The sequence below is a fragment of the Cajanus cajan genome, chromosome 5 (genome assembly GCF_000230855.2).
Source record: "Cajanus cajan strain Asha chromosome 5, NIPB_CcT2T_4, whole genome shotgun sequence".
NCBI lineage: Eukaryota > Viridiplantae > Streptophyta > Magnoliopsida > Fabales > Fabaceae > Cajanus > Cajanus cajan.
In genome coordinates this window covers 21,703,366-21,727,656 of record NC_138521.1, presented here as the reverse complement: position 1 = coordinate 21,727,656, position 24,291 = coordinate 21,703,366, and the positions used below count along the sequence as shown (strand labels likewise).

Sequence of the window (24,291 nt, the reverse complement as noted above, 5' to 3'; positions counted from 1 at the left end):
CTATGTCCTTTCCTCCTCCTTTTCTTAGGCTTCTTTTGATGACCCTTGTAGAACTAGCTTCTAGGAAGATAGGCTAGGTCAAACTTAGGCCATACTTGATGTATAAACAATGATAAGAACAACAAAGAGAGTTGAAGAAATAAAGAACATAGGAGTAGAGTAAGAAATGACAATTTAGGTGACACAAATAAGTAGTTGACTAGAACAAGAAGGAATTGACCTAAAAATAGTTCTAGAATAGATGCACAAAACCAAAACACTCAAAGATATGAGAACTGAAAATTTTATGATTCAAGCACAAGTATAAACCGAGAAGAAACAATTGAGAATTCAAACTCCTTAATTGGCTTTTGCTTTTCACATTAGGTTTAGCACTTTTATTTTTTTAATCAATTTTGTTTTGAATTTCTTTTGATCTTTCTTCTAATTTTTTTTTAATCTTTAGGAGTTGCCTTTTACTATAAGGTTTATATGTCTCATATAAGTCTCGGTCACTTGAGGGAAACACCAAAACCGGATTCAAAGTAATTGCCAAATGACAAGCCAAATTAAATTCAAATTCAAGATAAATGGAACATGCTTTTCATGCTTGTAGTTTTGAATGACACATGCTCACGGTTTTAGGCTCCAAGATTCAAATTCAAATTTGAACTAGTAACACAAATTTTCAGCACACACCAAGACATTAAGATCAAACTCTCACGGATACACAATTTGTTTAAGACATTTTCAAAATTTGGAAAACCTAAAATTCTAAGAAAACTACTAATGATCTAATAGTAGTTTATGAACTCAATTAAAAACAAAATGATGAGCTTATACCAAATGCTTAAGGATCTCGGCCAAATCCAGAAAATGATTCAAGATTCACTCAAAAAAAAATTTCCAAACGGTTCAACAAGCAAAGCTAAGAATGATGAACATACCAAGAACTACACAAACCTATTAGACATGGATTCAAAAATAGAAGACTCAAGCATACATTTGACCGAATAAAATTTTCAACAAGACTCAAAGAAATTAAAAAGTTCATAGGCAGAAAATGTTCCTAATAGACACAAGATTGGAGCATGATTCATGGAAGCATATAGTCATAGGCGCATAGATGAATCATTCAAGCAAAAAGAAACTAGATCCATCAAATTTAAGACAAGAAAATAGATCTAGGAAGGAATCAACTCTAATATGACAAAAACTCAAGATGAACACAATGAACATATGATGAACATAAGAACAAGATGAACCACGAATCAAATCCAAAAGACAAGATGATTGATTTATCTCTTGAAGACCGAAGCTCTTGATACCACTTGATGTGCTTTCACTTGGAATGCACAAGGATGCTTCACACCTTCACGGAATTCCTTGGATGAATCTTCAAGGAATGGAGTCTCCTCAAAGGTGCAAGGTGGCCGAAGCTTGCTCACAAGCTAAATTCTAGAAAAATGGTGACCTAGCTCTACAAAGAGAAGCACTCAAGGAGGGTAGAGTAGGGAACCAAGGTGACTTCGGAGGGATGAAATTCAAGATAGGAAATCTCATCAATATAATCCAAAGTGGCTTACAAATCTCGGCCATAGTGATTTTATAGGGAAAATTAGGTTAAGGTGACCTTGGGTTAGCCTAGGGTTAAGTAGAACCAAGGTAAGGTTCACTTAACCTTAGGCGCCCAAAATTTGAATTCAAAATTCAAATTTTGGTTCCTAAACTCGGATCACCCATGTGCTAGCTCATTTGGCATGTAATTAAGAATCCATTTGAGTTACATTTCAGATCACACCATGTGCATGTGTTGCACATGGCCGAAATGCACACCAAATGTGTTTCTAATTACATGCTAATGTAGCTTCACATGTAACCTAAATAACCCTAAATTCACATGACCTCTAAATGTATATCCTACACTACATGGCCGGAAATACAAGGCCTAAAAGAAAATACAAGGCACTAAGGCCCAAATCCTATACTACCCTAAGCTACTTGGGCTTGGGCTAAAGCCCAACAAAATAAAGTGGTGGACTTTCCTTGGGCTTGGGCCCACTCTTCATGCATCATCCTTGCCATAGCCCTAGTAGTTGGGCCCTTAGCCCATGGGCCTCCTCCATCATAAGAATAATAATTTAAATATTTTTCCCCTTTACTTTATTTATTTTATTTGTTTGGCTTTAATATTTGTTTGTTTGTTTGTTTAAATTTGCACCTGTTTGAATAAAACTGTACACAATCCTTTGCACACAACAGTTTCCCCTACACCTGGGGGCATGAGGGTAATAAACATAGGGAATGGTTGACGTACGACCAGCCCAAGTTTGGCCTTGGAGCCTACGAGCCTTGTCAGAAATCACACTCAAGGTGATAACCTGTTACTCTAGCCCGAAATACTGTGATAGACCTTAGAGTTTGCCAGGTGACGGCGACAAAGATACTGGGTCCCTATAATGGGGGCACCTTGGAGGCCTTAAGACCAGTGAGATTAGAACTGTCCTATACAATGCACTTTTCTTGCAGGGACCACAGACCAAGGATTTAAACGTGGTTGTTCGCGGGTGTACATTTGTTTGAGCATATGTGTGTTGCATTTGTTTGTGTTTATTTATTTCAAATGGATAAAAATTACAAACAAATAGATATTAATAAAAAAATATGATAAAAAAATTAACTCCCTTCTATATACCTAAACCTCAAAGCATCATATAGGATAGTTTATTTAAAAAAAAACAACAAAAACAAATAAATATATAGCAAAAATCATGCATCATAACCTTAGTAAAAAAGATGATAAAATTTAGGCAGAAAACAAATACCATGCATCTTTTAGTTTAGCATATACATTCATTAGAAAATGGAAGGCACATTGTATGCAAAGATTTTTGAGAAAGGAGAACATTCTAAAGTACAAGAATCGTGTGCCCTTATACTAAGGAGGCCTACTAGACTTTGGGCTCTCGTCATCCTTTCAACAGAAGGCAAAGTCTACATCTTCTCAGACTTCTTCCAATCTAGAAAATGTCATTCCTCAACTCAAATAGGAGATTATTTGAAATTTCGAAAAGGAGACACGCAAAAAAGGAAATTGAAGCAAAAAAAAAACAAAAAAAGAGAGAAAAAGAATTTGCTTGAAAAGAACATAGTTTGGGAAGCTAAAGAAAACTCCGCAGATGAACGAGAAATCATGAACTTAGGGAGTTTGAAAAATTGATAATAAGCACCCTTACACCTCCAATTCATTATCAAATCACTCCAAACCGCATCTTTCTTCTTTGACTCATCAACCTCGTCAATAAAGATGGAAATTTTGGCAAATCACCAAAAATAGTGGGGAACCCGAAGATCCTATTGACGGTTACTTCTGATGGGAATAGCAAGAAGAGAATCTGAGAAGAAACAAAGACTAATTGCAAATCAATGAACGAGCAAGCATGTCTATAGGGACATCATTCAAGCATGAGCTTCTGTAGCGCACCGGAAAGATCTTGTATAAAGAATGTTCTCTAAACAAACAAATCAATGAGAATGATATTTGTTGAATTTCTCAATCAACTTTGCATCCTGTTTTTCACTTCATATAGATAACATTTCTTCCTAGTAAATAATAAATAAGAATAAAAAGGGAAACCAAACCTGTGCATGTTAATCGAATAATGAGATCACTAGTAGTCAAGTGCAAACTCGATACATCAAATTGGAAGCACTTAAAAAACTAGTAATTATGCAAGAAGACTAGGGGCATAACACCCCCAAATTGATCATTCAAACATCAAGAGTTCCCCATGCGGAAATGACAACTGTTGGGATAAAAGGAATGATCAAGAATGGATGAATCCTTGCTTCTAGGGAATTACAAGACAAAACCCAATTGAAGAATAAGGACATTGCATGACAAAAACCCGCTAGGACGAAAACCCATAAAGGGCGTCTTAGGCAAAAATTAGGGTAAAGGAATCAAAATCCCGATAGGATACATCCTATACAAAATTTAGGGATATACATATATATGTAAAAAAGCAATGCATGCTCAAGTTGAAAATCGAAAGGCGGCTTGAGTATTCTCTTTAGAAAGCAAGAATTCATAAAGGTTTCACTCCAAAGTCGAAACACCCACATTCAAGCAAGTGGGAATGCGTTCCTAACGTAGTTCAACCAATCGTCAACCATGCCTCTCTAGGGGGAAACCTTGGTTAATCTCTCTGTGTACAAATCACGAACTCGGGGCATGCCCGGGCCTTCGAGCTTTGCTAAAAGGGCACGTGTAAATTGGAAGTACTATTTTAAATCCCATAACATTCTTTCATTTCTCTTCTCCCTTTAAATATTCACTCTAGGCCTCATCCATTAACCCTTAATAAACAAGATGTATTTGTGATAAAGATGTTACTCAATAATAGCATGGAAAGGATAACAAAGGAACAATCAGGAATTCAAACATGACTAGGGTTTAATAAAAATAGAGCGTCCCACACAAACGCTACAAAAATGAAAGCCCGGCAGGAAACCCACTAAGGGTGTTGCGCAAAAGTTAGTGCAAGATCTGCTAGGCAACCCATAATCAAAAAAGGTAACCTAGGCAAAAGTAAGGATCAAAAGAAAATGTCTCCAAGGAAACACATCCAAAGTGACCTAGGCAAAAGTTAGGATGTTAAAGCAGCGACCTGAGTTGAAAATCGAAAGGCGCCTCAGGAGGGATCATTCAATCAGAGCACAAGCCCAAGTCATCACTCCACTTTCCAAAAAGGATTAAAACACAACGATAACTTCCTTTTAGTAAATACATTTTGTTTAATAACCCTAAACACCAAAGCCCACTTTGGCCAGCCATTCTTCTATAAAACCCTTTTGAAAAACATACATTCTAACAACCCTTCTAAAAAAAATACAAACATCCCTTCTTTCTTTTCTCTTGACCCTTATGACATTAAAATGGTACCGAAAATATACACAGAGAATGCACAGTGAATACTCACAGAGGAAAGATCGAGATGTCCCCGAATAGAGTTGGGAGACGCTTGACTACACATCGACTGGATAATCAATGAATCACTAAAAGCTTGGGTTCATAGGAACACATCCCGATAATAATCAAAACTGGCATGGATAAAAAGGAATCGTCATTATTAACCTTAACACGTACAAGTTAATTTTCCGACATAAAAAAGAAAAAAAGAATTGCATTTTTAGGAAAAAACACATGAGCACATCGCATGCATGAGGTAGGGGCATATGAAAGGGCGTTACTAAAAAAAAGGGGAATCAATAATAAAATCATTACTGCTTTGCATTTTCTTTTGCATTCTTGCATTTTTTGTGTGTGTCTATCCATCACTTGTTGGAGGAACCAAGAGGCCGAAGCACTCGTAAAAAAAATCAACAGCTAGACAGTGCCTTAGAGCCAAGATCATGTCAAATAGCCTAGCCCCAACAAGGGAATTCCATACAAGTGTTTTCATATAGCCACCAAGAAAAGAAAGACACATCCATAGCAAGACGGGATAGAACCGGACGAGAAAGAATAATCAAGCCTATAAGCATGAAGAGGCCTTCACGCCTTACTTCCTCACCAAATGAAGGATGATCCAAGAGAATGCCAAGACCAGGAATGTTTTCCTTACCAAAGCCAGGAGTGGTTTCCAAAATAATACTTATCAATAAAGATTCAACGAATAACATCATGGGAATAGATCCATCCACCAATGATGAAAATAAAGAGCAAAAAACATGAGAAAAAGGCAAGCTTTGTAAATGTTCAAAAACCTGAAGCATTTAAAAATATATATATATATATATATATATATATATATATATATAGCAAAAAAGGCAAGCTTTATTCATGAAAAAGCCAAAGCTAAGAAAATAAAGTTTAGAAAAATATTTCTACCACAAGATCAACGCCTAGAGAGGCATCACAATACTCACCTTAACAAGAACAACACCAAACTCTTATCAACCATCCCACAATGAAGGCGTCTGGAGAGGCATCACAATATTCAAGTGGAAGGGGCAACATTGGAATCCCTGCCAGCCATCCACTTCTCCGCCCACCAACACAGGGGCACATCAAACATCTCCTGCCCATCCACCTAGGGGCAGTCTTTCATCCCACAACACCAACAAGAAGACATCAAGTACAAGCACGAAAAGGGTTGCTAGATCCCCAAAACTAGTACAAGATCAAAGAGGGTTACCTGACCTTAGTAGTGGGCCGGCTGAAGCCTTAAAATATTAGTCCAGCTTGGAAAGTCTGAGCTACGAAACTACTTCAACAACAAAGAGGGTTACCTGACCTTAGAGTGGGCCTGCTAAAGTCTTAAAATATCAGTCCAGCTTGGAGAGGCTGAGCTACGAAACTACTTCAACAATAAAGAGGGTTACCTGACCTTAGAGTGGGCCGGCTGAAGCCTTAAAATATCAGTCTAGCTTGGAGAGGTTGAGCTATGAAACTACTTCAACAACAAAGAGGGTTACCTGACCTTAGAGTAGGCCGACTGAAGTCTTAAAATATCAGTCCAGCTTGGAGAGGCTGAGCTACGAAACTACTTCAACAATAAAGAGGGTTACCTGACCTTAGAGTAGGCCGGCTGAAGCCTTAAAATATCAGTCTAGCTTGGAGAGGCTGAGCTATGAAACTACTTCAACAACAAAGAGGGTTACCTGACCTTAGAGTAGGCCGACTGAAGTCTTAAAATATCAGTCCAGCTTGGAGAGGCTGAGCTACGAAACTACTTCAACAACAAAGAGGGTTATCTGACCTTAGAGTGGGTCGGCTGAAGCCCTAAATATCAGTCCAGCCTGGAGAGGCTGAGCTACGAAAATACTCCCTCTTCAACAAGCTACAAATAAAGGAACACATTATCACAAGAGAGACAATGGAGCTTCTACTCGAAGATTGAAGATCAGGTGTACAGTTTGTTAGCCTTGTTACCCAATAGAGTACGCAATTGCTCTAAAGGGTGAAGATACGAGCAAATACACCTATCCAAGGGAAACAACGCAGAAGTGCCAGCACCAAAGAGACGAAGAGAAGACCCGGATGAAATGTCTACGTCTTTACTTGCCTTTGGAAAAGCAACACATAGCTATTTCAAAGGACAAGTAAAGAGGGACAGCTGTAGACACCCAATTTCGTCCGGACCAACAAAAATAATGAAATGGACGTCTATTATCAATGAAAGAAGCTCTCGAAGCATGAAAATAACAGAACAAGACATCAGGAGGCCTAAAAGCCCAAACAAGCTGGTTTTAGAAGCCTGGAACGGGTTGTTCCAAAATCGGAACAGGTCGTTCCAAGTTCCTAAAAGGGCCTAAAACCCTAATTTAGAACGGGCTGTTCCTAAATTGGAACGGACCGTTCCAAGATCCTAAAAAAGGGTTAAAACCTACACTGGAACGGGTCGTTCCTAAATGGGAACAGGCCGTTCCAAGTTATTAAAAAGGCCTAAAAATCCTTGCCGTTCCAGTCTACCCAATTATGTGTTAATCTTATCTCTGGAACAGGCTGTTCTAGTTTCAGAACGGGCCGTTCTAATTACAAAATTAACATAGAACGGTTGGATCCAGAAAGGGTCGTTCCAATTTTGGAACGGGCCGTTCTGGAAACTTTTTGATGTCTATAAATAAACAGCTCAGGCACAGTTATCAAGGCCACAAAATTTTGTCCAAGACTCCTTAAAGCTCAAAATTTCTCTCTCTCTCTGTCCTATTATATTTCTTGAGTGTTGTGAGACACATTGTAGTGTGAAAGGTTGCCACAAAGCACCTAAAAATATCTATATTTGAAGATTCAAGAAAGTTTGTTCAAGAGGTATTTCAGTCAATCTTCTTCTCTCTCTTTTATTTATTATCTTTGATAAACATTGTTATAATAAAAGTAACCATGTAGACATTTTAGGATCAACCGTGTAATTTAAATTTATAGCATGTAAATAAATATTAATAAAGGGGATCTAATATTTAATTTATTAATTCTTATTACATTAACTTCATCATAGGGCACCGATTGAGGGCACCGTACGGGTGCTTAATACCTTCCTTACACGTAACTGACCCCTGAACCCAATTCTGGTTATCAAGGCCATTATTGGATTTTTTTAAAAACCTTTTCTTTTTCCAATGTTTTGAGGAAAACATTGATGGCGACTCCGTGAACTCATTTTTCAAAATCATTAATTAAGGATTAATCTGGTGTTCGGGCATTCCTTAATTGATGAGATTTTTCAAAAGGACATCTAAACCATAGGTCGCAAGATCAGAAATTTTTGGGTTGCGACAAAGGTCATAACTATAGTTCTAGAACTCATTTTAGGTTATTACAAAGCCATTGGAAAGCTAACATCCAAGGCTACAACTTTTATTAAGACCTCAAGACCAAATTCGGTCATCTACTCTTGTTGTTGCAACACTTAACTCAATACTTTAGTGTTAGATTTTTGCTAGCTTAGTTTCTTCCTAGGGTTGTAGTGGTTAACTTAGTGCTTTAATGCTGGATCTCTATCAACTCAATTTTCTCCATAGCTGCAGTTCTCAACCACGACTGTAGCACTGAGTGCAAAAATTTTCTATATTTTCATGGTTTCCCCTTTTTTCCCCACATTCACTTCACCAATATTCCTCCTAAATAGTATCTACCACTCATTAACTCTACTAGATTCATTCATGCAACTCATAAAACACAAGAAATACAACATGAACACACCAAAACTCAAAGTAATCATCAATATTTTAACTTTTCATCATGAACATCAAAATTTCAGTTTTAACATGCAACCAATGTAACACCCCAATTTTCAAAAAGGTTATTATTATTATTATTATTAGATGGTATTTGGTCATAATTATTTTAATAATTATAGAGGAATATTATTTTGTATGTTTTAAATAATTATTATTTTGGACAATTATTTTGTACGTATTAAATAAGTATTTTTATTAGCATTTTTAAATAAATATTTATATGTTTTAAGAGAAGGTTGATTTTATATGATATTTTGTTATTGAAATTATATTATTATATTTAGGGTCAGAAATATATTATTATTATAGAGAAAAAATATTTTATAATATACATGTATTTATTTTATTTAATTATTTTGAGGAAAATTAGAAGTGGGTTAGAAGAGAAGGAAAAAGGGTTGGGTTGACCCAGTCCAATGGATTAATTTTAAGAAAGGAGTCAGGTGGTGTTAACCCTATCTGCCTCATTTGCGTTCTGAAGGGTTAGGGAAAAAAAGAGGAGAAACAAAGAGCTCTAAGGAAGAGTACTCAGGAACGATCTTAGATCACACCAAGACCATTCATCTTCTGCCCATCCAGGTACGGGGGAGATGGGTTTCTTCATATGTGAATATAGGGGTGTTCGGGTAGTGAGGGCAATCCCTAAGTCCCTCTAGGAACTCTATTTAAAATTCTGAACGATTATCTGTGCAATCGATGTTCTAAATTCTTAATTCATTTGGAAGAACTTATTTCTTGAATTGTCTTTGAATTCCATTGGGGCTTTCTTGTTAATTCTTTATCCTTAAATTTGATGACTTGAATTTTATGTGTTAAGAAGAGTTTAGATTTTTTTTGTAAAACCAATGGAAACCAATTTTTGAGGCTTGAGATGTGTATGGATTGATTTGGAACGTATGAAGAATATAAATGGAGTTAAACTGAACCAACGGGGTGTAGAAGTAGTGAAAATTGGTAAAAACCTTGTTGAAACTCGTAAAACGCAGGTTTAATTTCACAGAGGGGAGTCTGGGCAGAGATTTGGGCGCTCAGCGCCAGTTTTGGGCGTCAGGCGTCGGGACCCCGACATACGTTCGTAATTTTGCGATATCTTTCTGTGTAGTTATCCAAATAGAGTTCCGTTTGTTTTGTTAGAAACTAGACATCTGGGGCTACCATTTAGACACAAGAATCGTGTAAAAATATTAATATTTTATCAAGTTATGTGAGTTGCAATTTGAGCCTTCCAATCTGTGTGCGAACCACAACATCAATTCTTGTGAGCCCTGAATGGTAACCTAAACAACTTTATTAGGATTTGTGTTCTTCATGAAAGTTGTAGATATTGATGTTAGGATTCTAATGGAGTTGGGATCACTTAGAAAGGATATGTATATCTCGAGTTATGGTTAAATTATTAACTGAATGTCATAGATATTGTGATGTGTGTGAAGAATTATGTGAAATTTGTGGTCTATGATGTTGATAACTTAATGATAGGTACCTAGCATGTGAGGATGATATTGCATGGATTGTTATTGACATGTGATGATGTTATATAATGGAGATGCATTAATTATGAGTTACGTGGGATGCATGAGTTGCATGAGACTTATGAGTTGCATGTGGTGCTTGAGAAGCCAGACGTGACTATATTGCATTGGACCCTGGGCCCAGAGAGGGGTTGAGACAGGGGGGACCATGACGGGAGGCATTCCATGTGTGGGCCGTTGGGTGTTTAACTGCGCAGCTCACTGGCCACATAGGGTTTAACAGTGGGTGGATTGCCTTTGCACGGGCCGCTGGGTGTTTAACCGTGCAACATACCGGCCCTGGGAGGGTGTGAGAACGGTATGCCCGCATTGGCAACAACTAAGGGAATTGACGAGGTATGCCCATTGTGCGGAGTGCCAAGTTGAGACTCTTAGGAGAGGAGATGTGTATGAGCATATAGTGAGCATGTGTATGAAAGCTTGTATGATTGAAAAAAAATGATGTTTGGTAATTATATGAGATGTATTTGTTGTTTATAGTTAATGATGATATTTTGGTGCACGGTGTGGGGTGGGAATTGGGTAGCTCTATGTTCATATATGATGTTATCTATCTCTCACCGTCCTGTTTTTATGTGGTTTTCTTTTAGGTGAAGATGAAGGCACTCATAGTGTTGAGTTCTAAAGGGAAAGGGTTCTGCTCTGATAGGATGTGACATTGGGGCATGAATTTAGGATGCTTTAGTTATGAATTGTTATTTGTCGTTTGAGGAGACTTATTTTTAGGAGTTTTATATTCACCTTATATTTGTAAATTCTGGATCCCTTTCATTTTTCTTTAGAGACCTTGATAATTTTCTTTTAAGAGTAAAACTTTATTATTATTATTATTATTATTTCTATTTATTTCAAGACTTGTGAACCTATGAGTTTTTATTAAAATATGTGGACCCTTCTTGATGTTATATTTATTGAATTATTCTTATTGTTGTTACTTATCTATTATGGGGTAGAAGGGTGTCACAACCAACTTCGAATCGATCCCCATAGGTACAAATTTTCAAAAATTGAATCGATTTTAAGTTCTCAATTCATTCAACAACCCAACATTTCAACAAAACCCAAGATTTCTAGCTTTCCTTACCTTATAACTAAGTGAAACCGAGGAAAAACTCCAAGCTACTTTTGGGTAGAAAAAGAGAAGAGAATAGAGAAGGAAATGGGCTTCGCGCTCCAACAATTCGAGCTTCGTATCTTCTCTATGAGATTCTCAGCTCCCAATTGCTTTGAATCATCACCAGCTACAAAGTCTCCAGGCATGAGTCTTTCCTTAAGAATTTGAGAAGGAGAAGAAAAAGCGTTTAGGTTCTTAGAGTTCCTTTCCCTTCTAAGTCATATCTTATATGTATAAGTGATGATTTTTATTAAAAGTAGTACTATATATTTTAAGAATTTTTTTAAATGTTGTTATTTCAATTATACATTAACATAAATAATTTTTGCATAATTGTTATATTCAATTTGAATACGTAATGATTTTTATTATAAATAATACTATATATTTTAAGAAAGTATTTTTAAATGTTGTTATTCTAATTATACATTAACATGAATAATTAAAATATTATAATTTTAATAATTATTTAATAAATTATATTTATGATGATTTTTTAATTGATTGAAATGAATTAAAATTAAAAACTTTCTTTTAAAACACACAAACTATAAATTAAATTATTTAACACTTTAAAAAATTCTGACGATAATTTTAAATCATGTTTTTTGTTTTATTTTTTTTTTCTGTATGATTCGTCTTTACTCTTTTTAGTTAAATGTAAAGTGGAATTTTTTTTTTCAAGGATCACATGTTTTTATCTCTAAATATTTAACACAACTACATATCAATATATAACTCAAACTTGAGAAAATTGATTATTTAAATAAATTATTTATTAGTTGATAGTGCTATTAAAAAAACATTTCAAACTAAATTATCAGAAAACTAAATTGAAATAGACTATAAAAAATACCAACTATTTTTATAAAAATTAAATTAAACTTAAGTTTGATTTTAAAAACTAAATTACTACAAAAATAAGTTATGTTCAGTTCAAATCATAAGAAAGAATTTGATTTAGAGTACAAAAATAGTTTAATTTAGTACAAAGCATAGTTCAAGTAGATGAAAGGTTGACCAGTTGTTTCATAGTTATTGCTTATATAAGCTTGAACTATTTTGCTTTAGTTTTTTTTTGTAAGTGAGTTTTGGTAAGAGAATTTTGGTTTAGTTATCATTTGAAAGATTTTAATTTTTCAAATTAAATTGTGTGACACATTTTAATTTATTAGTACAAGTTTGAGAATAAGAGTTAAATTGAAATTAAAAAAAAACAATTTTTTTTATAATGTAATTTAGTTAAATTTATAGTAAAATAAAATGTTTAGTTTAGTTTAAATTATAGTGTAGTTTAACAATAGTTCACTAAATTAGAAAATAGTATAGTTTAATTTTTTTTAAATTATTTTATAGTTTAGTTTAATTTAGATGAACTACTTTTATAATTGAGTTTAATTAACATGTAATTTAGTTTAGTTTAACCCTTTTGAATACTTGGTACAATCATCTCCTCCATAAGCCAGTATCTCAAAATATTAACGAAAATCAAATTGTTTGATTCACTCCTTTTTTTTTTTTTTTGTCTTGATTTCATAGGTTAAATATTTATTACATAAAACTAAAATTTAAAATAAATTACACATATGAATAAATATTATTTATGTTTGAATGAATAAATTATATTTAAAATTAGAATAAGTAGATATTTTGAATATATAAATTATGTTTTAGATTTATGATAAATAATTTATATTGTAGTAAAAAAAAATTTATTTATTTTTTATTTTTTAAATATTAAAATTTAATTCATAAATAATTATAATAAATAAAAAATAAATTAAATACAAAGTTGAAAGAAATCTCTAAAATTTCTATTGTCAAATAAAAGTCTCTAAAAACATTATTGCATAAGATAATTGTTCGTATTTTATGCACAAATAGGGATGAGAGTAGGTTAGACCAAATGAGACTTAAATATATAGATTGAGCCTATTCTACAAAATTAAAGTCTAAGTCTGGTATATTATTTATCATGTTTTTTTTATAGGCCTAACCTTTTTAAAGCCTTTGTCTAGTCTATTAATTTATTTAAAAGTATATTTAAATTATTAATGTTAATTAAGTCAATAAAATTAATTTTTAAAAATTAAAAAAATTATTTTTAAAATATAATTTACTTAATATTATTAAAATTTAAATTTTAAAAAAATGCAAAAAAAATTAAATCATTTTCTATTGAAAGAATAATTCATGTATAACCATGTTGATGTATAGAGCTGTCAAAGTGGGCCAGGACCCGTGGGCCAACCCGGCCCACCTTGAAAACGGGCCGGGCCGGGCCAAAAAAATTGAAGTTTTATAGTAGGTGGGTATATTTCAACCCGGCCCACTTTGACCCGGCCTACCCGGGCTAAACCCGTGGTGGGCCGGGTGGCCCACCAACCCACCATTTTTTTTTTCAATAAAAATTTGAATATGATTTGTAGTTTATTTTGTATGATGATATATTGAAAATTTTTATTTTAAACTTTTATCATGATTTGTATTTAATTTTGTATGATGAATTATGACTTATAACTATTAATGATGTTAATTTTATGACTATTATGTTAATTTATAATTAATTTAAAATTTTGAATTTTGTTAATAATTTTTTTTTAATTTTTGGTGGGCTGGTGGGTTGGCCCGTATAACCCACCAACCCGTGGTGGGCCGGGCCGGGCCAAAATTTTTTTGAAAAAATTACAAGTGGGCCGGGTTGGGTTGGCTCGTTTTTAAAGTGGGTCAAGGTGGGCCGGCCCACATGGGCCGGGTTGGCCCGTTTTGACAGCTCTATTGATGTACACTCATGTACAAGTCATAAATTTATAAATTTATAATGAAAAAATAATTATATAAAAAAATATTTTAAATATCAATAATTTATTTTTGTTTTATAAATTTAATTATATTTTTAATAACATATATATATATATATATTAATTTTTTTTATTATATTATATAAATAAATAGATTGATTATCAAATTTAACAGACTTTTCTGTAAGTGGATATTTTTAAAAGTCAAAACTCAGCCTTTTTATTAAACAAGTTAAACTTTAAAGATATTAAGACATAGACCTCTATTTAAAATTTGACCTACGATTAATATTTTAAAAATAACTAATACTGTAATACATATATGATCAATATATATAGAATAATTCTCTACTTTATAAATATTTCACTTTTTCCATACACTTTCACATTTATTTTTATTTGAATTTTCTTATTAACAGTATACTTTACAATTGTTTATTATGTTTATTTATATCAAACCAGCGATCTTTTATCTAACAAAAAGTAAAATATTAAAAATATATTTTATCTTCAAATTTTAAATATTATCCTTCTATATATTTTTTATATTTATTTCAATAATCTTTAACCTTGTATCTCTTTAAATATATACTTTTCATATTTGTTTCAATAATTTTTTAGCAAATTATCAATAATAAAATTTTTTTATATCATAATATAAATTATTTATCTTAAAATTTATAATATATTATATGTATTTAAAAATATATTTTATTATAAAATTTAACTATAATATATATATAAATGTTTATTTATTATAAATTTAATTATATAAAATAAATAATTATTTTGTATAATATTAAAAAATACTAATTTATTTATAAAATAAACGAAATAAGCCCTAAATTCTTGATTCCCACAGCCGGATACTCAACAACTCTTTCCTCTCCTCTTCTCCCACTTTTTCCTTTAAAAAATATTTTATTTTATTAGACTCAGCTCCATTTTAGTTATTTTAAATTATGGAAGTTTGTTTATAACAACACTTGTTAGACAATTGTTGTATCTGATGTGCTTAATTGTTCATTTAGGTTGTTTTCGATGACATGAGACTTTGATTTTTTTCTTCTCCGTAAGTGGTTAGCATGCAACTTCAGCTTCTTCTTCCCTTAGATTTGACCACTCATATTCTACTTCTTCTCATCATTCTCCTTTATTTGTTCCTTTGCATCAAAGAAGATCTACTGTATATATTTTGCCACGTCAGTTACACAATTATTCACTACAGTTTACTAATAAAAGTATCACTAATCGGTCTCGACCTCTAATTCTCTGTGCTTTTGCTTTCAATTCAGACCACACGTAAATTTTCCCTTGTCTTTGTGGCACACTAAACATTTTTTTTTTTTTTTTTAATTTTAGGTGTGAAAATTTTCTTCTGGGCTTCCATGTTTCTATACTATCTTTGAAATGTTTTTTTTTCCTCTGTAAGATGATATTTTTGCGGTTTTGACTGTGATTTGGTTCTATATTTTTTTTATTCATACTATGCTGTTTGTGTTTTGATCTATATGATACCAATTATTGATCACTAACAGGGGCTATTAGATAGATTTCTAGAATTGTGAAAATGATTTATGTTGGAATCACTAAGAGTTGATTTTCTAGTGCCTGCTGGGTGTTTGAATGAATGCATGAATGAAATTAAAAACTGGTTTTTCCTTTTTAATAGTCTGGTTGTTGAGTGCAGTTTTTTTCAATAGTCTGTTATATCTTTATTGTATTTTTGTAATTGTAGTTCAAAGCTACTGAATTCGAGCATTTAGGGGCTCAAAGTCCTTTCTTGAGAAAGTTGCTTGCATCACCAACCCTTCTGCAATCCTAATGCTTTGCTCATATGTGGATTTTTTACTTGTTGTGGTAGTCTGTAATATGTGATATGCTCTTTATGCAATTAGATATTGCCACTTGTTTAGTACTATTTTGCCAATGATTCTAAGCCCAGGAACTTGGTGTTGGGGCATGCTCTTTCTTCTTGTGTGTGTTTCTCTTACATGTTGAATTTGTTTTACACATGTACTCTAGCTCACCATTCTGGAGTTATTTTTGCATTTTTTGTTGTTGTTGTTTAATTAAGTATTTTCACCTTGGCCAATCTAATTATTTAAAATGTTTTCTCTGATATGGTGAACTTGGCTTAGTCTAGCAGCAGATACCTATTTGCATATGGTTTAGAAAGATAACATGAAAACTTTTGTTTCTAATTAAATCCGTTGTTAAATATATTTTGTTGCTTTTTCTGGAAATCCACATTTGCTTACATGATAAAAGCTGATGGATCGAGTTGAAAGCAGCAGTCATTAAATTCATTTTGAAACCCTACATAAACTTGACCGCAGAGTTTTTATTTATTGTCTTTGCATTAGGATTTAAGTGGTATCATACAAGTTGATTGTGTGTTATGACTATGTTTTAATGCTAATTTTTTTTTTAAATCCTCATCTCTTCAAATAAATTGAAAAACATTTTACTTGGCATCTTTCCATATGTATCGGTGAGGAGCAGTAGGAACAAACTCAAGGAGTGTTATAAAGACTATATAGGAATTATTGTGTTGTGCATCTGAAGCAAAAAATGTTTGTATTTTAGACAATTTATTTACCAATGGGAAGTATTATTTTATTAACCATGATAGATTTGTAGTCATAACTAATATATATATATATATATATGAGGAGGGTTTTTTTACTACAGGAGTAAGTCTAGGTAGACTTACTCCGTTCAATAACTCATGTTCTACATCAAATTTCAACGATCCAACCGTTCAATTTAAAGTTCTTAATGCATAGATCAAATTTGCAAATTTTTAGAAAATTTGAAAATCATTTGATACTTCATTTCATTAATTCAAATTGACGGATAATCATAAAATCACTTTATACATTGATTCAAATTAATGAAATGAAGTATCAAATGATTTTCAAATTTTCTAAAAATTTGCAAATTTGATCTATGCATTAAGAACTTTAAATTGAACAGTTGGATTGTTAAAATTTGATGTAGAAGGATCCCTCCTCATATATATATATATATATATATATATATATATATATATATATATATATATATATATATATATATATATATATGACTTTATGTTTAAGAAATGGGAAAATCCCAATTCCTTAGACTTATAACTTAAAAAGTTAGTTGGAATTACAACAAGTTATGATCATTTGCATGTTCTTAGTTTTCTTGCACTTGCCTTTGAAGTTTGAACTGAGCATTCTCATAACCTTTTCTTTCAGAACTAAGGTTGTTCAAGAAATCAAACCAAACAGATTTAGCTTACCGAATCACAGGGGTTCAAGAAGGCTCTGTCATCAAGCACTGACACCAGAGGTTGGCCCCTCTTTTTCTTCTATATGTATTTTGATTTATTTGTATTTATTTAGTTTAAAATGAAGACTTCTCTTGTGAAAATTCTGATCTATGTTGTTTGGTGTCACTGTTTTGGTATAGACATATAGTGGATTTCTCTTGTGAAAATTCTGCATCTAAGTTGCTACCTGTTGTAGTCATGCATTTTATTCTATGTTTAACACACTTAGATTTCTTATCTTTTTTTCCCCACTAAATATAATGGCTATTTTTGGTTCTGAATGTATAGGTGATGCATGTCTTTTTGATTGAGACCTTAATTGTGCATTTTTTTTCATGAATTAAACTGACTATTTGCAGTCCTGTTTTTTGTGTTTTTGGTAGAATTTCCAGTCCCGTTTATGGTGGTGCTAAATTGCTTTCAACTAAAAAGGAAAAATAATGAAACCAAAATGGGATGAACAACTGAGCTCTGTGTCATCTTTCAAAATGTTAATCACACATGACCAAAATCTCTACAACTTTGCACAAAATTGTAGATTTAGAAAACACAGCTAGCAGAAAGCAGCTTTATCATCCTCCAGATTGAAAATCTTGATTCTTTATTGCATGTTGGGTGGAGAATGGATTTGACCTTATTAGCCTCAGTATTTTCCCACATTAAAAAACTTGATCTTATCCCACCCCATTACAACAGAATCACTCTTACACCCATCCTCACTGCCAATTCAGCTGTTAATTGCATAGTGGAGATAGCATTCCGTTTTTTCTTAGTCATGACCCCTGCTCCGTGACCTGTCGTCCTTCTCATGTGCATTTTAGCTACTTTAGGGATCCTACCAATGCTCGCCCACTCACAACACAACTTGTCAACAAGTTGGAGTCAGGAAACTGGTTGTCAAGGATTGACAAAATCTAAGGAAATTGATCCGTAACTGTTTCAATGTTTTTTCTACTTTAACGTTTTGTCCCTCATCATGTGTTTTCAAGGGTCATTTTCTTTCTGTTGATTTAATTTTTGGACCTTGGAGGTGATGTGACCCTTGAACATTTTCCTTATTTGAAGATAATTCCCTAAACTTCTACTGTATATGTTACTCATTTCAGTACCAGAGTTGGAGTTTGGGGATTGATTTTAATATTTTTTCAACGGGTGTGCCTTTTTTGTTAGTTGGTATTATTATGATTATTATTGGGAAAGCAGCTATGAAATGGATGTTACATTATTTGAAAAATGATTGATTGATGAGAATTGAGTTTTGATGCACTATTAAGTGAGCTTTAGGAAATAGTGGTTCAGAAATCTTGCATTAAACTTTGCATTTATGAGTAATTTTAGATTTTTGTTTTCCATTTAGACTCAGCTGCATCAATCTTTAATAAAATGTCACTTTTTCCCCAAGTTATTTATTTGTGATCATATATATTTGTTTTTAGCATTACAGAGCTTTTGAATATTGATTGTTTCCACATATATTTTTCCTTGATATAGTTTAAAATTTATTTATTTTTGGTATTGCTAGTATAGTTTGATACTTTTTATCTCTTTTCTTGTACTTAGTGGTGTGTCTAATTATTATGCATGTTTTCCCATTAATGTGTACCAAGGATGGAGTGAAGCATTAGGAATGGACCTTGTGGCAATAACAACAATAAATAAAAATAGATGAACTCAACATCAACGGTTGATAATACTAAGAGTTGATATTTAGTATGACACCTTGATTCTTTGACTCCCTAATCCATGCTAAGGAAGTACACCCTTTCTTCTTTGGCAAAGTATATGAATTTGTAATTTATATTTTGCACTGCATAGTTATCTGTATTTGCTAATATTATGCAGTAAAATTAATTAGTCTCCCATGATCCAATCCTAACGCCCTGACCTCCTTAGAATTTACATTTTTCTGTATAGCTTCATTCCTAAAGATGATATCATTTGTTTTTGGGAAAGCATTATTGTTGATTTGCTGGATATAAGTAGCAGCAGTGAAGCACCGTTTTTATTTGATGCTTGAACTATGTCATTTATGATACCTTATTTTTTGTCTCATAATTTGTTAATCTGTTTTTAACCGGGCATGAATTCGATCAATATGGTTATAATTTCTTCTTGCAAATAGACCTTAGATAACTAATTATGTAAGTTATACTTGTCGCAATTTTATTAAGCGTGTGACGTTCTTCTTTAGTAATGCAGATTTAATACTTCAATATTTCTGTTCAGCATGTATGTCCAGCTGTTGTTGCTTAAACTCTTCTTGGCACTAACTTATAATAAAATTTCTTCTTAAACAGGTTTATCTTTAAATCTTCAAGTCTCATAACATAACCGAACAGTTCAATGCAGAAAAGTACTGGAGATATTATAAGGCACTTGCTTGGGAGTTTATATTGTTATCTAAGAAGATGCATCTTTGCCATTTTATCCGTGGGTCCTGTACCAAATCATATAGCTTTCATCATGGATGGGAATAGAAGGTATGCAAAAAAGAGAAACATGAAAGAAGGTGATGGCCATAAGGCTGGATTTACAGCTCTCATGTCCATCCTTAGATACTGTTATGAATTGGGAGTGAAGTATGTAACTGTCTATGCATTTAGTATTGATAACTTCAAAAGGAAGCCTAAAGAGGTTCAGACCTTGATGGAATTGATGCGAGAAAAGATTGAGGAGTTGCTTCAACAAGAAAGCCTTATTAATGAATATGGTGTTAGATTACATTTCATTGGAGACCTGCGACTATTGACCGAGCCTGTCAGGGCCGTTGTGGAAAAGGCAATGAGAGTTACTGCCCACAACAATCAGAGAGTTCTTTTGATTTGTGTAGCCTATACTTCTCGTCACGAGATTGTGAATGCTGTTCAAGAATGTTGCAAGGAGAAATGGAATGAAGTTAAAGTATCAAAAGAAACAAAAGTTACCAATGGGGCATTTGCAAAATTTGATCACAGCATGAAAGGAAATGCTATTGATTTGCTTTTACAAGATTCATGTACAGACTATCAAAATACAACCAAAGCTTATAGTAATGGAGTGGAAAGTGCTGGAAAGAAAGATGGTGTCTTTGATCATAATGTTGAAAAACATGCAGTTGATCACATTGATGCTGAAATCACATCATGCACTAAGTTGGTTGAGATGAATAAAGCGAGAATGTACAAGCAGGGTGAGGTTATAAAACTGGTGGATATTGAGAAACACATGTACATGGCAGTAGCACCTGACCCAGACATCATGATCCGAACTTCTGGAGAGGCTCGACTCAGTAATTTTCTTCTTTGGCAGACTAGTACCTGCCCTTTGTATGCACCAACTGCGCTTTGGCCTGAAATAGGTCTAAGACACTTGGTCTGGGCAGTATTGAACTTTCAGAGACACCATTTTTATTTAGAAAAGAAAAAGAAACAGTTTTAACTGTATCCTTATTGGCCAAAATTTCAGTGTGAAGTTATGTGATGGAGGTTTCATTTTTTATTTTTTTGACTAGTTTTTGCTCTTTTCTCTTTACAAGAGTTTGTAGTATATAATTATAAGAAAAAGAAAAACATTAGATAATAGAATATGATATTGATGTGTGTGCAATGATGTCTTATAAAATACAATGCACCCATCCTTATTTATTATCAGAAATACTATAAATATGAACTACAATGCACCCATCCTCTTTTAAAATATTTTAAGAAACAGTACTAAATTATGACTTTTTAAAATAATTTATTCAAAATCTATACACTTTTCATACTTGATACACGCTGGTTGGACACCTATAATACATTGTTCTGCACTTGGCACTTGACAGGATTACGAGGGTATAAACTGTTAGAGGTTAAGATACTGGTTTTGGCAGTTTTGGACTTTCATTTGCACCATTTGTATTTGGAATAGGAAAGGACAACAACAAACAAAAGTTTAGTCGTAAGATTTAGTAAGATTTAGCTGAAGTCACAAGGTAAAATCATGACATCTTTTTTAACCATTTTATGTTTTTATTTTTCCTTGTAACAAACGTTTTATAGCCGTCTGTAAAGGCACTCACGAGAAAAAAGTTTGCCACTAAAGCACTCACGAGACAAAGTCTGCCACTTGATGTATATGCAAATATATATATATATATATAAGGAGGGATCCATTTAATTTAGGAATAAGTCTACCTATGCTTATTATATTTAATAACTCATGTTCTACATCAAATTTTAAGGATTCAACCGTTGAATTTAAAGTTCTTAATTCATAGATTAAATTTGTAAATTTTTAAAAAAATTTGAAAATCATTTGATACTTCATTTCATTAATTCAAATTGATGGATAATCATAAAATCATTTTATATATTAATTTGAACTTATGAAATGAGGTATCAAATGATTTTTAAGTTTTTTAAAAATTTACAAATTTGATCTGTGCATTAAAAACTTTAAATTCAACGGTTGAATTGTTAAAATTTGATGTAGAACATAAGTTATTAAATAGAATAAGTCAAGGTAGACTTATTCTTAAAGTAAACGGATCTCATATATATATATATATAATATGTGTACGGACAATATAAAGTATTCTTGTTATCTTTTACGGTAATTAGTTTAAAAATCATATCTATAATATATTTGATTGATTCATATGTAATTATTGTTCTTTTTTACTCTAATGTTAGATAGAAATTCTGTTTTCAAATTCAGATATTTTGATGAACTATAAACCCTAAACGAAACGAAACATATTCATTGGTGTTTTTTTCAGCCATTTTACCAACAGGCTTCTATGCTTTGAATTTTATCTTGATTTCGACGCAAACAAGTAATTTACAAAGCTAATGCATAAATATATGAAATAGTAATCTTTCCTCTCTTTTACTCTCTTTGTTGCAACAATTTATTTTATTTTATTTCATTTTTTGTAAAAGCTTTGTTATAAGAGTTAGATTAAATTATATTTGAATCACTAGGGTTAACCTAATGGTTGAGTGGGGAGGGATTGAGATAGTTAGAAGCATCGAGACCTATGTTCAATCCTCATTGCGACCATCTTTATAATCTTTCCTATCTTTACAAAAAAAAAAAAAAGAGATTAAGTTGCATTTTTAGTTTTTTATAATATTAAATTTACAATTTTAGTCCCTCTATTTTTAATTCTAAAATTTTAGTTCTTCAATTTAATAAAATTCATAAATTTGGTCTCCTCATCAAACATTCATTCATTAATTATTAAAATTGTAACATTAATCATAACACAACATTAAATAGATGACGTGATTATCAAAATTTAATAAAACATTCAAACTAATCTCACTTTTAATTCTTATTTTTAACTCATAAAGGTAATAAAATAAGTAAAAAATAGATAAAAATGATAATTAAAAGTACAATTAAATTTAACATTATTAAATATTAATAATTGTGTTATCTACTTAATATTGAATCATAATTAATATTATAATTTTAGTGGTTAATGGATAACATTCCACCAAAGGATCAAAATTGTAAATTTTATAAAATTAAATATTAAAATTGCAAAATAAAATAAAAAAAAATTAAAATTATGAATTTTTTTTTGGGAATTCATAGGAAACTAAAAATTATAATTTAATATAAGAATTATTATATAATTTATGTAGATGTATCTTGTTAGGAAAAGTTACCATCGTTGTCTCTATTATGAAGTCAAGTTCGCATTGGATTGGAAAGCATCTAAAACAAACACTTGGGTCAATTCAGATTACTGTTGTCCATCCTCATGTATGTGGAATTAAAATTGGTCAAAATTGGCATTCGGCACCATTCTCCCCACAAATAGAAGTATAGAAATGTGCCATCCAGATAATACTCCAATTTTAGGTCTTAGTTTTCACACCATAAAAGCTGCTAAAATTAATATGTATTGAAATGTTGCGATATGTCATGCTCTAAGTATTTAATTTTGAGTAATAACTCATGTTCAAAGTTTCACATTGGTATAGCAATATAATTTATAAATACATGCAAAACATCTATTGTATTCGACTTTTTGAATAATAAACAAAAACGAAAATTACAAAGATTTGAGTTCAAAGAAAATCTTATTATACTTCTACTGAGACATATATGTATAGAAACACACAATAATATTCAATCCAAAAATATGGTGAATGAACAAATTTGATGCCTTTTTAATGAGTCAATTTTTTTAATAATTTTTGACAAAAAAAATATACAGAGTCATGATTTTTACTTTTGATCCATCGATTTTAATTCAAATCAAATTTTATTTGAACCATTTATTTTATACCCATATTTTAAAGTTAAAATAGATGTAAAGAAAATTAAAGTTATCAATTTTAATGAAAATCAACATAATAAATTTTTTAAAGAAGCTAAATCCATAATTGAAGTTTCTGGATTTAATACTTGTTGAGTGAGAAACTAAAATAAGCAATAAGAAAATCAAACTATTAATATTCTAATACATTTCTAATTTATTTATAAATTATAATTTATTATGCATTTGAATATAATAAATATAATATTAGTAATTGATTTTCTTACTAATCATTAAAATCATTTAGTTTATTTTTCAAAATAAAAAATGAATTCCTCACTTTGAAATCAATCAAGAGATTTCTACTAAAAAAGTTAAGGATTAATTTCTTGAAGTACTTCATCCGATAATTTTTTTTCATACACACAAATTTAAGAATTAAATTCCTAACTATATACTTAAAAATAGGATTATCAATCAATCAATCATGATAAATGAATTGTCCACTTTAAATAGTTTGACACATTTGTAATAGAATTTGCTTTAGATAGTCAAAGCATTAGTGT

At 31.8% G+C, this 24,291-nt stretch overlaps 1 protein-coding gene across 4 annotated transcripts; it reads left to right on the top strand.

Moving 5' to 3' along the window:
* The first annotated feature begins 15,090 nt into the window (after window positions 1–15,090).
* On the top strand, window positions 15,091–20,970 carry CPT1 (Undecaprenyl pyrophosphate synthetase family protein). Of its 4 annotated transcripts, none has more exons than XM_020346758.3 (3): window positions 15,091–15,243; window positions 17,420–17,513; window positions 19,791–20,970. In XM_020346758.3, exon 3 carries the CDS (start codon window positions 19,837–19,839, stop codon window positions 20,908–20,910), a length of 1,074 nt encoding a protein of 357 aa, XP_020202347.2. In that variant the 5' UTR covers window positions 15,091–15,243; window positions 17,420–17,513; window positions 19,791–19,836; the 3' UTR covers window positions 20,911–20,970. The 4 variants fall into 4 exon arrangements, with proteins under 4 accessions (XP_020202347.2, XP_020202349.2, XP_020202348.2 ...); XM_020346760.3 differs by having other exon boundaries at window positions 15,123–15,250; XM_020346759.3 differs by lacking the exon at window positions 15,091–15,243 and adding an exon at window positions 15,268–15,473.
* The last annotated feature ends 3,321 nt before the right edge of the window (window positions 20,971–24,291 follow it).

Excerpts from the sequence above, each read along its gene's own strand:
- CPT1 (XM_020346758.3), top strand. The coding sequence starts at position 19,837 with ATGCAGAAAAGTACTGGAGATATTATAAGGCACTTGCTTGGGAGTTTA.